The sequence below is a fragment of the Elephantulus edwardii genome, unplaced genomic scaffold (genome assembly GCF_000299155.1).
Source record: "Elephantulus edwardii isolate Elephantulus edwardi_28Jun2011 unplaced genomic scaffold, EleEdw1.0 scaffold00084, whole genome shotgun sequence".
Classification (NCBI taxonomy): domain Eukaryota; kingdom Metazoa; phylum Chordata; class Mammalia; order Macroscelidea; family Macroscelididae; genus Elephantulus; species Elephantulus edwardii.
In genome coordinates this window covers 189,393-205,080 of record NW_006399834.1, presented here as the reverse complement: position 1 = coordinate 205,080, position 15,688 = coordinate 189,393, and the positions used below count along the sequence as shown (strand labels likewise).

Genomic DNA, 15,688 nt, shown 5'->3' with positions numbered 1-15,688 from the left:
AGTGGAGGCACAGAGCACTAGCAGAGGTATTAACTCAGTCTTTCCTCTCTCTGATCTTAGGGAGACACTGGAGGACCTCTGGTATGCCAAAATGTAGCATTATCAGCAATATACATTTGAATGGAACTGCCCTATGCCTCTTCACCAAAATCTCTACTTTCTTGCCCTGTATAAAAGAAACTATGAAGCACCTCCAATGGGAAGAATGAATCACTTTGAGTCCCTCTATGCTTGATCATCTTGTCTTATTGGCAAGAACCTCAATAAATGTGTCTTAACTGAGAGGAAATGCTTGTGTCTTGGTTACTCCCAGGTCTTCTTTACACGCAGCAATTCTAGATGAGGGAGCTCTGGAGACCTTCTGGATAAGGTGCTACACCGCCAAACCAAAGGTAGGAGAAGATGGACAATCATCTGTGCAATTTATACCCTATGAATATTCACTACAGGATCTTGTATTTGTCAGGACTGCCTCAAAGGTTATTAAATTAGGTCTTATATTTTTTCTTTTTTGTTTTCAATCTTACTTGTGGGAGGCCTAGAATATGATCATGCTCTGCATCCCTTTTCCCCTTACCTTCCCTTTTACATCCACAACCCATAAGCAACAAATCATCCAGCTCCTTCTTCAACCTTTATATCTCTTTGGCCTTTCTGCAGGGCTAAAGCAGAACCACCTAAGTAGGAGACTCAAACTTCTCAGTTTCTGTGCTCAGATTAACTTCTAGCCTCTGCTCCCTGTGCTACATGACAGAGAGGAAGGCAGTCTTTACTGGGTGCAGAAAGACAAACAGGTCTATGCAAAGTCTATGACTAGAAAAAGAACAAAGCACTTCTCCCTCTTATAGTCAAGGAAGCTGGCTATTTTGAAGGATAAGGCCCTTGAGAAGCTCCTCATTCTCCCCTGGTATTCATAGCTTTACTATATTAGGACTGCAAAGCCCTTTCCTTGCTCTCCCAGAATGGCTACTGAAAGAATCCAATCATAGGAAATAACAGCTGTGCTTTTTTATCACAGATGAGAAACTACCCTAATGCCCTTTCCCAGGATTAGTTATCTGAGACCCCAGCCCACTTCCCGATCTTGTAAGAAATATCTGTTAGCACCCCCTTCTCCAAGTTCATTATAAGAGAATATGAAACCTATCTGTAACTTTTAGTGGGGGCTCATCTTCTGCTTGAGAGCCAGCCCTGCAGTTTCTCCCCAATAAACTGAATTTCTTGGCCTGAACTGGGTTCAGTCCTTCCTTGGTGAACTTAAATTTATGGTGCCAAAACTCAGAATGGACACCTGACAGGTGGCAACAACTCTGATTCTCAACTTTCCCTGTTTCTCTTTTTCTCACTGTCTGTCTTTCTCTATCTTTTTTCAAGCCTAACCCACAGAAATTAGAAAGCTCTAGCACGCTATCTACATTGGGCTAAATGGAGATAGAAATGACTTAGTCTCCTATTGCCTGTTAATGGAAAAGGGATTTTTCCATAATCTCATATTGAGTTTTTCTGGAAACTGTGAAATTGGTTTCTATATCTCCTCAGTGCAAACTGTTCCTCTTACTCCTGGCCTAAAGGCACCTGAGAAGTCCTGGATCACCCTAATTTTTTTTTTCTTTTCACTCCTCCATGGGCTTGATCTGCCTCCTGCCTGCCCCTCTTTGAACTGCCAAGAGGACACCCTTCTCCAAGACTTTCTGCCTTTTGCTATTGCTGGCCTTTCGAACAGCACCAGACCAAATTGGGGTGGGTGGTAGTGGTTCTCCTCTCTCAGATCTCCAGCTCCATTTGGACACATAAAAGTTCTGGCACTAGAACAGGAAATCTGTCAGCCACTTAGGCCAGACTCTGCTGATTTGGGGGATGCTCATGATGAGAGTAGACCTTTCCTTCATGAAAACAAAAGCAAATAAGGGATGCCTTTTTTCCTTTGAGTCTTTCTTCCTCTCTTTCTGGGAATCCCCACTGCTTATATCTTCCCTAATCATGGTAGCCAGCCACCTAAGCTCCCATTAAACCCTTTTATTGGAAGATGTCATTAAGCCCAAAAGACTTGTATTCTTTTGTAATACATTATGGGCACACTATCAATTAGATAATGGACCTCAATTGCCAGAAAATTGGATACTAGAGTTCAACACTGTCAGAGATCTTGATAATTTCTGCAATTACAATGCCAACTGGCCTGAAACCCCCAACATTCAGTCCTTCTTTGCTCTCTGCTTTCGTCCTTCCACAGGGCTATGTTTACTGTTCCCATACCATTTCATAAACAAATTATTTTGTTCCCTCTCCATAACAAAATTAAAATACAGTTGTACAATAGACAACATGTTTCTATAAACATTGTTATGCTAATTCTCTTAAAATTTCTTTAATTAAAGAAACAAAGCACACTACCAGCAGGTTGTTGTGAGGCCGAGGAGCTGTGGGGTTCTAGAATGGGATACAGAGCTTGATCAGGACGAGGAACGTGTGTGCCCAGACCTCTTTGTATGTGGACACTCTCTTCACCCCACAGAGGTGTTCACATCCTGTATGATGCAGCTTGGCAATAACTGTTAAAATGAATGTAAAGTGAGTAATGCATCCTTGGGGGAGAGCAGTGTAATACTTAAACCTGCTCGAATTTCCAATATGAATTTTTTTCTTACTCATAGAGATTAATTATCGTTTTGCTTCTTGACATGAGATAAGGGGTTTACATTACTTACTTTCACGTCTTCTATCAATTGTCTTTGTAAGAATAATCTGCTTGTCAGTTGGTAAGGAGAAGCAAGGGGTGAGGTTAAAACCCACTAAGCTTTTAAGTGGTGGTAATGTAGCTGTTTACTTGGAAAGGAAAGAGACCCCAAATAAGCAAAACACTTATGAAAAACAAAAACTAAGTAGGAGGCAAAGAACTCTCTGACCTAAAAATCTATTGCACAGTGGTAGTAACCAAAACATCGTGGTATTGGTACAATGACAGGCACATAGAACAAAGGATCAGTATTGAGAACTCAGAAATGACCTATTTATCTATGTTCAACTGATATTCAACAATGAAATAAAATTTAACAAATGGGGAAATGAAAACCTCTTCAAGAAATGCTGCTGTCAAAACTGAACTACTACCTGCAGAAAGCTGAAACAGGATCCACATCTCACACCATACACCAAAATAAACTCAAGGTGGATCAGAGACCTTGGAGTAAAGCCCAAAACCGTAAAGTTCATCAGAGACAAAATGGGATCAAATTTAGATGGCCCAGTCTATTGTATAAAGAGACTGCCAAATACAGGAAGAAATGCATAATCTGGAGAGGATAAAATGGATGAATAGAACCTTCTAAAGATTAAATCCTTATGCCCATCAAAACCTTTTTTCAACAGAGTAAAAAGAAAATCTAGTGACTGGGGGGAAAAAACATAAAAATATTCGACAATACCATTTAGACTAGAGTATCATATCAAAAGTTTACAGAATCATGCAGGGGCTCCACAAGAAAAAAAACACACCTAATAACACAATTACAAAATGGGCAAAAGACATGGAAAGACGTTTCACAGAGGAATATATTCAGGTGGAACGTTAAATGATCAAGGAAACATTAAAAGAAGATGGAAGGAGTACCCAGAGTCACTGTATCAGGAGAAATAGGCTGACATAGAAGAATTTAATGAAATAACATATGAGAAAGAGCCTGTGGTGATGAAGGGCGAAGTTGAAGTTGTTCTGAAGGAATTGGCATAAAACAAGGCTCCAGGGGTTGACAACATACCAATTGACATATTTCAACAAACAGATGCTGCCCTGAATGGGCACACTAAGTTGTGCCAAGAAATCTGGAGGACAGCCAGCTGGCCAACTGACTAGAAAAGATCAATATGTGTTCCCGTTCCAAAGAAAGGTGACCCAACAGAGTGTGGAAATTATTTAACAATATCATTAATATCACATGTAAGCAAGATTCTGCTGAATATTATCCAAAAAAGATTGGAGAAATATGTCAACAGAACTGCCAGATGTGCAGGCTGGATTTAGTAGAGGTTGTGGTACTAGGGATATTATAGCTAATGTTAGATGGATTTTGACAGAAAGCAGATAATAGCAGAGGAATGTCTATCTGCGCTTCATTGACTATGCAAAAGTTTTTAACTGTGTGGATCACAACGAGCTATGGATGACTCTGAGAAGACTGGGAATCCCAGAACATTTAATTGTGCTTATGTGAAACCTATACTTGGACCAAGAGGTACTCATCAGAACAGAACAAGGAGACACTACATGGTTCAAAATCAAGAAGGGGGTCCTTCAGAGATGTATTTTGCTTCCATATTTTTTTCAATCTGTATGCAGAACAGATCATCTGAGACGCTGGGCTGTAAGAGGAGGAATGTGGCATGAGGATTGGTGGAAGGGTCATCAACAACCTGCGCTATGAAGATGACACAACCCTTCTTGCAGAAATTGAGGCGGGCCTGAAGTGCTTGCTGCAGAAGGTCAGGGACTGCAGCCTTCAAGACGGATCGAAGCTCAACATCAAGAAAACAAAGATTCTCACCACTGGGACAATTGGCAGCATCAGTATGGATGGTGAAAATATTGAGATAGTTAAGAGTTTTAGTTTACTTGGCTCTACAGTCAACACTCTTGGTAACAGCAGCCAGGAAATCAAGAGGCAAATTACATTGGGAAAGTCAGCTGTGAGGGACCTCTCAAGAGTACTTAAGAGCAACGACATCAGGCTGGAGAGTAAGTTGTTCCTGATCCGGGCTATAGTCTTGGCAATTACGTGCTATGCATCAGAGAGTTGGAGAGTGACTAGAGACAATAGAAAGAAAATTGGTGTCTTTGAGCTGTGGTGCTGGAGAAAAGTGTTGAATATACCATGGACTGCTAGGAGAACAAACAGGTTTGTCCTGGAGAGGTTGAAGCCAGAATGCTCCTTGGAGTCAAGGATTCTAAAACTCCATCTGACATACTTTGGACATGTTGCAAGGAGGGACTGGTCCTTGGAGACAGACATCATGTTTGGGGGAGTGGAGGGAGGACACAGGAGAGGAAGAACCTTGATGAGATGGATCGATTCTGTGATTGAGGTGGTTTGAATTAGTGTGTCGCAGTGAGGTTTGCACAAGACAGAGCAGCGTTTAGGGCTCTTGGTTACTATGAGCCGCAAGTGACTTGAAGAGACATAACAAGAACAAGAAAACAACAGATAAATGAAGTAATTCTCAAAATCACTGGCAATAAGAGAGATGCAAATCAAAACCATAATGAGAGATCCTCTCACTCCAGTAGAAATGGCAAAATTTAGCAGTGCAGCAAGCAATAAATATTGTAGAAGAAAATGCACAATCTAAAGAAGATAAAATTGATGCATAAGACCTTCTAAAGATTAAATCCCTGTGCACATCAAATACTTTTTCCAACAGGGTGGAAAGAAAATCTACAAACTGGGAACAAACTTTTGGAAATACCATTTCAGACAAGAGTCTTATAACAAAATTTACAGAATAATCCTTGGCTTCCATAAGAAAATACTGATAACCCAATTACAAAATAGGCAAGAGAAATGGAAAGACTTTTCACAGAGGAAGATATTCAGATGGCAAACAGACACATGAAGAAATGTTCCAAATCACTGGTAAAAAGAGAGATGCAAATCAAAGCCACAATGAGGTCCATCTCACTCCAGTAATAGTGGCAAAGTTTAACAGGGCAGTAAGTGATAGATGTTAGAGAGGATGTGGCGAGGAAAGAACTCTTATACATTGTTGGTGGGATTGTAAAATGGTACAAACATTCTGAAAGGCTGTTTGGCACTTCCTCAAAAAGCTGAACATAGAAATTCCATATGACACAGCTATTCCACTACTTGGAATATACCCTGAGAATATGAGAACTGAGGCACAAACTGAGATTTGTAAACCAATGTTCATGACAGCATTATTCAACATTGCAAGAACATGGAAACAGCCCAACTATCCAGCCACAAACGAATGGATTGAGAAAGTATGGTATATTTACACAATGAGATATTATACAGCATGCAGGCACAATACCTTTGTAAATAATTACCTAACATGGGAAGGACTGTAGAGCATTATACTGAATGAACTAACTCAATCACACAAGGATGTATTGTATAAAACTGTTAATGTAGAATGAGTATAAGGATCCAGGAAGGGTGGGAGAAGCTAGAAAAAGAGGGATATGGATGTGTAGGGGGAAAGAGAGATTAATCATTGGGTTGTACAATTGATGGATGTGGGGGTGAGGGAAATTGAAAACTAGCAGGGGGGCAAAATGCTGAACATAGAATTCCATATAACTCAGTTATTCTACTGCATAGAATATACCGAGGAAATAAGAACTGAGACACAAATGGAGATTTGTACATCAATGTTCATAGCAGTGTTATTCACCATAGCAAGACCATGGAAATGGCCCAAATGTCCAAACTCAATGGAATGGGTTGAGAAATTATGGCAGATTCACATGAAATACTATGCCACATGCAGGAACAATGAATTTGAAAATCACTACCTAAATTAGAAGGGACTGGAGAGTATTATGCTAAGCGAAGTCAGTCCCATAAGGACAGATACTGTATAAGAACATTATTGTAGAAATAAAAGATAACTAGTAAAATGTGTATGAGGATCTAAGGGAAGGAGTGAAGTAATTATGCTTCTGCTTCTGCTGCTGCTGTTGTTGTTGTTATGTGCCTTGGAGTCGCCTGCAACTCATAGTGACCTTAAGTACAACAGCCCTAAACCCTGCTCTATCCTGTGCCAATCTTATTGTCAGTGACACACCCACACCCATTACCCCATCACTGAACCAATCCATCTCTTCGAGGGTTTTCCTCTGCTATGCTGTCCCTTCACCCCCCAACTGTGACATCCCTCTCTAAGGAACGGTCCCTCCTTGCAACATTTCTGAAGTATGTCAGATGAAACTTCAGAATCCTTGCCTCCAAGGTCACACCTTCTCTAGGATGAACCTGCTTGCTCTCCTAGCAGCCTATGGAATATTCAGTACTCTTCAGCAGCACAGCTCATAGGGTCACAAAATGTGATGAGTAGAAAGAGGGGTGGATAAAGGAAATGGGAAAGATCCAGTGTGAAAAACAATGTATACAAACTTTGGAAGTAAACCATTAAAATTTTTTTATTAAAAAAAACCAAAACAAACAAAGAGCTAGAGGAGGAGAAAATTCTCAGCTCAATCACTAAAGAATCCAGGCTCCTATCGCAGCAACTCTACTGGTTGTTGGCACAGTCTCAGCAACCTTCATATTCTTGTTCTTTATTTTTTGTTTTTGGCTTGGGACTCGGCAGCTATGAATAAAAATGTTGTGACAGTGTGGTTCTCATCTAACTTAACCAGAAAAATTTTACAGACCAACTTGCATGATGACACCCAACCAATCGAGCCTATCACAGATGTATGTGTGTGATATAAAGTCACTGGGTCTGACCCTCTTCATTGCACTGTGGTTATTTTAGGTCGAGACACCATCAGCTTTAACCTGGGTAACTTTCCTCAGAAGATGCATCCACTCCTGCTCCTGTTGGCCTTTCACCTTCTTTCTGGATCTATAGCAGGTGAGTGACCCTCTACATCCTAGGAACATCAGCCTATTTCCCTAAATCACTTGTACTCCTAGCCCTTCTGTCCAGTGCTAGTAAGGAATTCCTTCCATGTAATCCAGAAACTTTATAGATACCAGCTTTCATATCAAACCCAAACTAAGCAGTCTCATAATGGACAGATGTTCTGGAAGGATGGCTAGACACCCTGGACACTGTCTTAGGTGTTAGACTATCCTGGATTTTTGTCAAATTTTCCCAGCTTACATGAAATCACAACAGGCCTGCCACCACTTAAAGTCTTACTAGGTAGTGGTTTTCCCCTAGCTTCTCGTGATTCCCTGGGAATCAGATTATTCTTACAAAGACATTTGGCAGAAAATATGAAGGTAAGTAACTAAAATCCCTTTTAACATGCCAAGAACCTAAACAACAATTCATTGCTAATAAGTAAGAACCAATTCACAGTTTACTCTCCACCAGGTTTTCAAAGCCTCTAAATTGCACAGGAGGAGTTTTCCCATCCTTCTCCTTTGGAGCAGCTGGTGGGTTCAAACTGAGGATATCTGGGTTGACAGGCCAACTTCTTACCGACTCCGCAATCCCAGGAAAATGAAGCTAAAACAGAAAGAATTAGGGTATTTTTGTTGTTTTAGGTATAGCCGAGCTTGTTTTGCAATGTACAATAAAAGGAAACACCTCCAGGTCCTATGCTATTTTACAACAATTGCTATCATGCTTAAGCTTATTATGAGACTCAAAGTCAAAGTTTTTGCTGTGTACTTGAAATCAACTCCTACCTGATCCTCCTAGGCATTTTCAATGCTGTAAATTACATGTGAAGAGACCACCCTGTCTTTCTCCCAAGGAGACTCAGATAGATTTGGATGGCCAGTGGTGTGCAACCTCAGGGTTAACAGCACAACTCTTTTCACTCTGTGGCTCCAGAGATGTGCATAGTTAGGCTGTTGATTTTATTATAGTGCTATTGTTAGGTGCCTCCAAGTTCAATATCATTCATAACAACCCTACGAATAATAATTCTGAACCCTGGCCTATCCTGTTCCATCATCATAAACTGTGATACATTTGAGCACGTTGTCATCATCACACAAATTGACCCCATTGAGAGTCTTTCTCTCCTTTTCTGGCCCTCTACCTTTCTAAGTATGTATGATGTCCCTCTCCTTGAAATAGCTTTTCCTAGCAACATGCCCAAAGTATGTGAGATTAAGCTTTGTTCCCTTGCTTCCAAGGATCACTATATCCACATTTTATCCAAGACATATCTGTTCAATCTTTTGGCAGTCCAACATTATACCTCAAGGCATTTATTGTCCTTCTGTCATCATTATAGATTTTCTAGTTTTCAGATGCATAGCAAATGATTTGAAAGACAATGGCCTGAATCAGGCCCAGCTTATTCTTCAAACTGACTTCATTGCTCCTTAATAATTTAAAGAGACTTTGACAGCTGGCTTGTTCAAAGTAATATGTCTTCTGATCTCCTGGTTGCTGGTACCAAGGGTGTTGATGGTGATCCAAGTAAGATGAATTAGTTGACCACTTCAATCCTTCTCCACCTATCAATGTTGATTCTTAGTGTGGTGGTCAGGAATTTCCTCTTATGATGTTGAAATACAGTACATATTTAAGTCTGTGGTCTTTGACCTTCTGCACCAAGTGGTTCAGATCCTTCTCCCCTGTAGCTAGCAAGGCTGTGTCATTTACATAACAGAGGTTGGTCCCCCATTATTCTTAATAGAGTCCAGCTTTTTGAATGATTTGCTGAGCATACATATTGAATAGATATGGAGAAAAGATACAATGCTGACATACACCTTTCTTATATAAACCATTCAGTGTTTCCTTGCTTTATTTGAACAACAGTTTCTTGGTCTAGATATAGGTTTCATATTAGCAAAATTATAAATGTTCTGGAATTTTCATTCTTCAATATTAGCCGTAATTAGTTAGATCACACAGTCAAATGCTTTCGTATAATCAATAAAACACAAATAGACAGGGCTTTCTGAGGAGGAGTGTGGCATCAAGATTGGAGGAAGACTCATTAACAACCCACAATATGCAGAAGACACAACCTTGTTTGCTGAAACTGAAGAAGACCTGAGGCACTTGCTGCAAAAGGTCAAGGACTCTAGTCTTCAATATGGCTAGAAGCTCAATATCAAGAAGACAAAGATTCTCACCACTAGGCCAACTGGCAGCATCATATTAGATGGAGAAGAGATTGAGGTTGTTAGCAGTTACAGCTTGCTTGGATCCACAATCAGAGATTGAAGTTGTGAGCAGTTACAGTCAACATTCTTCACACCAGCAGTCAGGAAATCAAAAGACAAATTGCATTGGGAAAATCTGTCGTCATGGATTTCTCCAGTATGCTGAAGAGTAGTGATGTCAGTCTAGATACAAAGGTCCATGATCTTCTCAATTACTTGCTTTGCTTCTGAGAGCTGGACAATGACTAAGGGTGACAGAGAAGAAAAGATGCCTTCAAGTTGTTGTGCTGGAGAAGAGTCTTTTCTAAAATTCTAATTCTATAACGTCCCACAGACTGCCAAGAAAACAATTAGGTCTCTCTTGGAGAGGGTAAAACCAAGTATTGCTTTGGAGGCTAGGTTGTTGAAGCTCTGTCTCACTTACTTTTGGCATTTGGCCAGGAGAGATGAATCATTGGAGAAAGACATCATGCTCAGAAGGGTGGATAGACAGCACAGGTGAGGGAGACCTCAGAAGAGATGGATTGATACAGTAACTGAGGAAATAGGCATTAGTGTATCAGAATTAGTGAGACTGGCTCAGGATGGGGAAGCGTTCTGAACTACTGTACATAGGTTGCTATACATTGCAGGTGACTCAAAGGCACATAACAACAATAACATACTATAACAGGTTTGGAAGTAGGAGTGGCATCCACTTCCTAAATAACATGCCTCTGGAAACTCTATAAACTTTGATAAATGTCTATTGTTGTAGAAGGTCTCAGACCTTTTGTTCATGGGGTGGCTATGGGACATGCTCGACTCGAAGCCAATAATCATCATCATCATCAACAACAAAAACATTTGTGATATTACAGTAGTGGTGTCAAAATCATTTCAGTGTCTTTGACTTTATTCTCCAGGCTCAGTGCTCAATCCTGACCAGGAGAGAAATTCAAGATGTAATTTATCTCAAAGAATTTATATTGTCCAAACTCCTTTATAGTCTATTTCTAGTTAGCTTCTCTGCCTCCTCTGCCTCCTCAGGCTTTGGTTACGCCACTGTCATTGCAGTCAACATTCCTGACAGTCCTTTGACTCCCACCAATATAATCCATACCAAAGCTCATTCAAAGGCTTATTGGGAGTGGTTCAATGATATAATCATAAAAAGATTTACTGTAGTTCCAAGAGGAAGTAGGCTCTGAAAAGTCCAAAACTTTTCTAAAATTCTAATTCTATAAGCATAAGGGCACATTATTACAAAATACCACAAACTTAGCAGAGGCTCAGCAAGTCAGGAAACAAACACAGACTAGTCCAAGGATTCTTATCAAGGATGCTTCAAGATGACTCTGCCATTTTAAAGATAACATATGGAACCCTCTATCCATGTGCCTAATGTGGGCTGCCTGGAACAAGCACTGTTAGCTTTTAAGAGGGACTGTTTGAGATTTGACGGTAAGAATGGATCACTGTGCCAGAAACCTATGTTTCAGGAGAAGCATGGACTATCGGTCCCAGTATCTCCAGGGCAATGCTGACCCTTTCATCAACCTCAAGTAGGATGCCACAGTTACCTCACAATCCATGTTTTTATTTAAGAGGAGATCATTGGAGGTCATGTAGCAAAGCCCCATTCACATCCATATATGGCATTTTTTTAGTTTCAGTGGGAAGTGAAGAAGAGTTGTGGTGATATCCTTGAGTGAGAAGACTTTGTCCTGACAGGAGTTCACTGCAGGAGAAGATGAGGGGCAAATGTTACCAGGACTTCTATTTCCATATTTGCTCCTCAGGGGAGATCCTGCAGCTGTGTGTAACACAAGCCCAAGGGGTCTCATCAGAGGAACCATTAGTGAGCAGGATGAGGTGGTGAAAAGAAGGTCAACATGTAGCTTATGAAGGCAGAGGTTGGAGCAAGTGGGAAAGATCAGAGAGGTATCACACTGGTTGTTTTATGCGGATACTGCAGGTTGAAGCAGGTATAGATCAATTCATTTCATATGAACTAAGGACTAAAGGGATTTCCACAACTGCTCACCTCAGTGCTCTTCTTGAGAAGCCAAAGGCTCAAGCTCAAGGGCCCCTCCTTGCAGCATTTCCCCTCAGCACCAGCCCTACCCTGACTCAAGAATTATAACAATGCCTTTCAGTTGTGCATGGTGAACTTGAAGAAAAAGATGGCTTCCTTTAAGATGAGATTTAACACTAGCCTGGCCTGGCTCTGGGGACAATGATGTTTCAGGAATCTCTAGGATCTGAAAACTCTTGCTAGCAACAGGGGGATGCCTTCATTAGATCTGCTGGAATAACAGAACTGGAATTGACAAGCTGAAGATTCACTCTGGCCTGTAGGAGCTGACCTGGGGTGAATCAGAGAAGCAGGGATTCTTCTCCATGATTCTTTGGGGTTTTGCCAATTTGAACACAAGCTGTGTTCCCACCATCCATGTGTCTAACATGAGATGTCCAGAACAAGCACTACCATCTTTTAGGAGGGCCCATTGAGACTTGAAGGGAAGGGCAGGTTATCAAGCCTACAAGGATTGCTTTTGGGAGAGTCCAGGACAACTTGTCCCAATAACTACAGGGCAAAGCTGATCCTATCTTCAGTCATCAGGTAGGATGCCCACTCCTCCCATCTTCCATGTGGTGTGTTTTTTTTTCCCCTCAGAGGAGATCATTGGAGGTCATTAAGTACAGCCTCATTCACGTCCATACATGGCGCTTGTTGTGTTACTTCATGATAGTGAGTGGCAAATGTGTAGTGGTTTCCTTGTGGAAGAAGATATTGTCCTGACAGCAGCTCACTGCCTGGGGAGGTGAGGGGTGGAACCTCCAAGGACTCTTCATATTCCTACCACTCAGGGGAGCTACTTCATCTGGGTATAACACAGGCCCAAGCGTTCTCATCATCAGAACCATTTGAAAGTGGGATGAGATGGTGAAAAGTGAGTCAACATGTAACCCATGAGGTCAGAGAATGGGGCACGTAGAAAAGGTTAAGGAAGGACTGCACTGGCTATTTCAGGCAGACAGTGGATGTTGAGAGCAGGTATGGTCAAGTCATTTCATATGACCTGAGGGCAAAAGAGAATTCCACAAACACCTACAATGCTGCCAAGAATCCAAAGGTTCAGCAAACTCATAATGAAGGGTCCCCTCCTGTTGTGACCCTTTACTCTGTTTCTCTGGGAGAAATGGCAAATAAAGACACACAACACACAGACGAGACCAGACTTCAGCCACAACACAAACAACAGGACAAGGGCTCTAGCACCTAAGTCCTGCATTGCTTTATTATTTATACCTTTTAGAAACAAAGAGATAGTTCACAGAGAAATGGAAACTTTAAGGACTGCATCCTAGAGCCCCAATGGGACCCGTAAAGTAGAAACATTTTAATTTATCTCACAGGGCCCAATGGACTGGGATCTGAGTTCCCAGAAATCAGGACAATAGGCTTTTGACAAATAAACAATGAACAACATATTTTGCACAATTTACTTCTAAATAAAACTTGCTACAACTAATATGACTGCAACTGCCAGGAACAAAGGAGTATTCATTTATAGGGAAGAGTTACTTTATTGGGGCTAGAGTTTAGGACACCAAGTCCCTTGTCTGTGTGCAGAACTAGGGAGCAAGTCTCTTCCCACACTCTATCCTTAGGATAGGTGTCTGGAGGACATCTGTGTGCAGACTGTCCCCCAAGATGGCTGTGCATCGGCTCCATCACCCTCCCTCCAGCATTTCCCTCAGAAGCCACCCTAACCTTACCAGCTTTAGGGGTCCAGTTGTGAGAACCTCTTCTTTTCTCTCTGTACAGCCCCACAAATGTCATCTTGGGGTCTCATGATATTGCATTTCAAGAAAAGACACAGCAGAATATTCCTGTGAAAAAAGCCATCTGCCACCTGCAGCATAACAATGTGCCTTATGGCAATGGCATCATGATATTACAAGTGAGACACATTCCCTGTTGTTCCTGCTCCTTTGGGTTCAAGAACTTTCTTGACCCCTGCCTTTCTCATTCTGGATGCTTCAGTAATCTCAAGCCCTGGGGGCAGAAGGGATTAATTGCAGCTCATAAGGCTATGCAGGGCAGGAGGACCTCAATGACCAAGACTTTGTTCTTTCCTTCATCAGCTGAACACAAAGGCCCAACTGACTGCAGCTGTGGGCCTGCTCTCCTTATCTGGAGAAAGTGACCATGTGAGGCCTGGGCAGGTGTGCAGTGTGGCTGGCTGGGGCAATATCTCTATGAATAAACAAACAACCAAGCTGCATGAAGTGGATCTTATCATTCAGGAGGACTTCCAGTGTGAGAGCCACTATGTGAATTATAACAGGACCTCTCAGTTGTGCGTGGGAGACCCTCAGAAAAAGATGTGTTCCTTTAAGGTGAGATTTAGCACTAGCCTGGCCTTGCTCTGGAGAGAAGGCTGTTTCAGGAAGACCTCAGATGTAAAGGTCTTAAATAGCAATAGGGGGAATGCCTTCACCCACTTTTCTGAGTACCAAACTACCTGGTCAATCAGGCCTCTATGAGTCTCACAGAGGTAAGTCAGAAATGCGCTCCCCCAGAAAAATGAACTTGTCATTCCTTATTCTATCCCAAAGGGATAGGTGTCCTAGTGATAGAAAGCATCACTGTTATCCCAAATGTGCTCCTCAGGAGAAAGACGGCCATCTCCTCCTGGGCAATTGATCATCTCTAAAATCTCACTGGAGGATCAGTTATGGGGCAGTTCATATTTGACAGCAAAAAAACAACAATAACATGTCACCTCAAACATCCCTAAGGCCAAAGAGTTTCTATTCAGCTTCTACCTTAAAGATTTGTGGTTTGAAGCTTCTCAAAGGTATTCCATAAACTTTATAGGGATGAAAACCCAATGAGCCGTTTGACTCTATAACATTTAGGATTACTATGAAATGAGATGTCCAAAACTGGTTTGAATTTTTTTTTTTATTTTTTATTTCATGTGGGGGAGGTAGAAAGGATTGCCCCACTCACCTAGAGCACACATACAAGGAAAAGCTCTCCCTCCACATTGAACAATCAAAGCCATGTAAATACTCAAGAGCTGTCATCACCCTGGTCAATGTACTGTCTTCCATTAACCTTCTGCTTTTCTTTAAACAGTAGCTTGGAAACAAAGCTCCACAGCTCCTTAGAAAGCAAGAGTCCTGAAGTTAGGGAAGGAGATAGACCACAACCTAGGCATGAAACAACAAAGATGTCAAGCATCAGATTTTGGCATGCTGGGGGTTCCCGGAGAGTTTGCTCCCAGATTGTAGAGGGAGGCAGGACCAGTAGAACAATTAACTCAGCCTTTCCTCTCTGTGTTCTCAGGGAGACTCTGGAGGTCCCTTGGTTTGCAGAAATGTGGCCCAGGGCATTGTCTCTAATGGAAGTGTAAAAGGAACACCCCCACGTATCTTCACCAAAATCTCCAGTTTCTTACCCTGGATAAAGAAAACAATAAAAGGCCTCCAACTGGAAGAATCACCCTGAGCCCCTCTATGCTTGATCATCTTCTCTTAATGTCAAGAACCTTAATAAATGTGTCTTAACTTCAAGGAAATGATTGTGTCTTTATTAGGCACTTGCCTATTTAGCAGAGAGCAATTCTTGATGAGGAAGCTCTGGAGACCTAGTGGGTAAGGAGTTTCACTGCCAAACCAAATGTAGGCAGTTCAATTCCACCAAATGCCCCAAGGAAGAAAGATGAACAATCACCTATGGTGTAATTTATACCCTCTGAAATCCCAGAGCTGTATTAGGTATGATTGAGTTCTGTCTTGAAGTCAATGGGATGCTGTCCTTTTTCAATTTCTTGCTTTGTTGGGCCATTTAAAACTCATTGAGGCACACCTAG

At 41.5% G+C, this 15,688-nt stretch overlaps 1 protein-coding gene across 1 annotated transcript; it reads left to right on the top strand.

Moving 5' to 3' along the window:
- Positions 1 to 11,306: 11,306 nt before the first annotated feature.
- On the top strand, positions 11,307 to 15,324 carry LOC102859836 (granzyme H-like). Its single transcript, XM_006889988.1, has 4 exons — positions 11,307 to 11,362; positions 13,633 to 13,768; positions 13,953 to 14,207; positions 15,163 to 15,324. Exons 1-4 carry the CDS (start codon positions 11,307 to 11,309, stop codon positions 15,322 to 15,324), a joined length of 609 nt encoding a protein of 202 aa, XP_006890050.1.
- The last annotated feature ends 364 nt before the right edge of the window (positions 15,325 to 15,688 follow it).

Coding starts and splice junctions, on each gene's coding strand:
- LOC102859836 (XM_006889988.1), top strand. CDS start 11,307: ATGGACTATCGGTCCCAGTATCTCCAGGGCAATGCTGACCCTTTCATC. Junction 11,363..13,632: donor GACCCTTTCATCAACCTCAA/GTAGGATGCCAC, acceptor CTCTCTGTACAG/CCCCACAAATGTCATCTTGG. Junction 14,208..15,162: donor AAAAGATGTGTTCCTTTAAG/GTGAGATTTAGC, acceptor CTGTGTTCTCAG/GGAGACTCTGGAGGTCCCTT.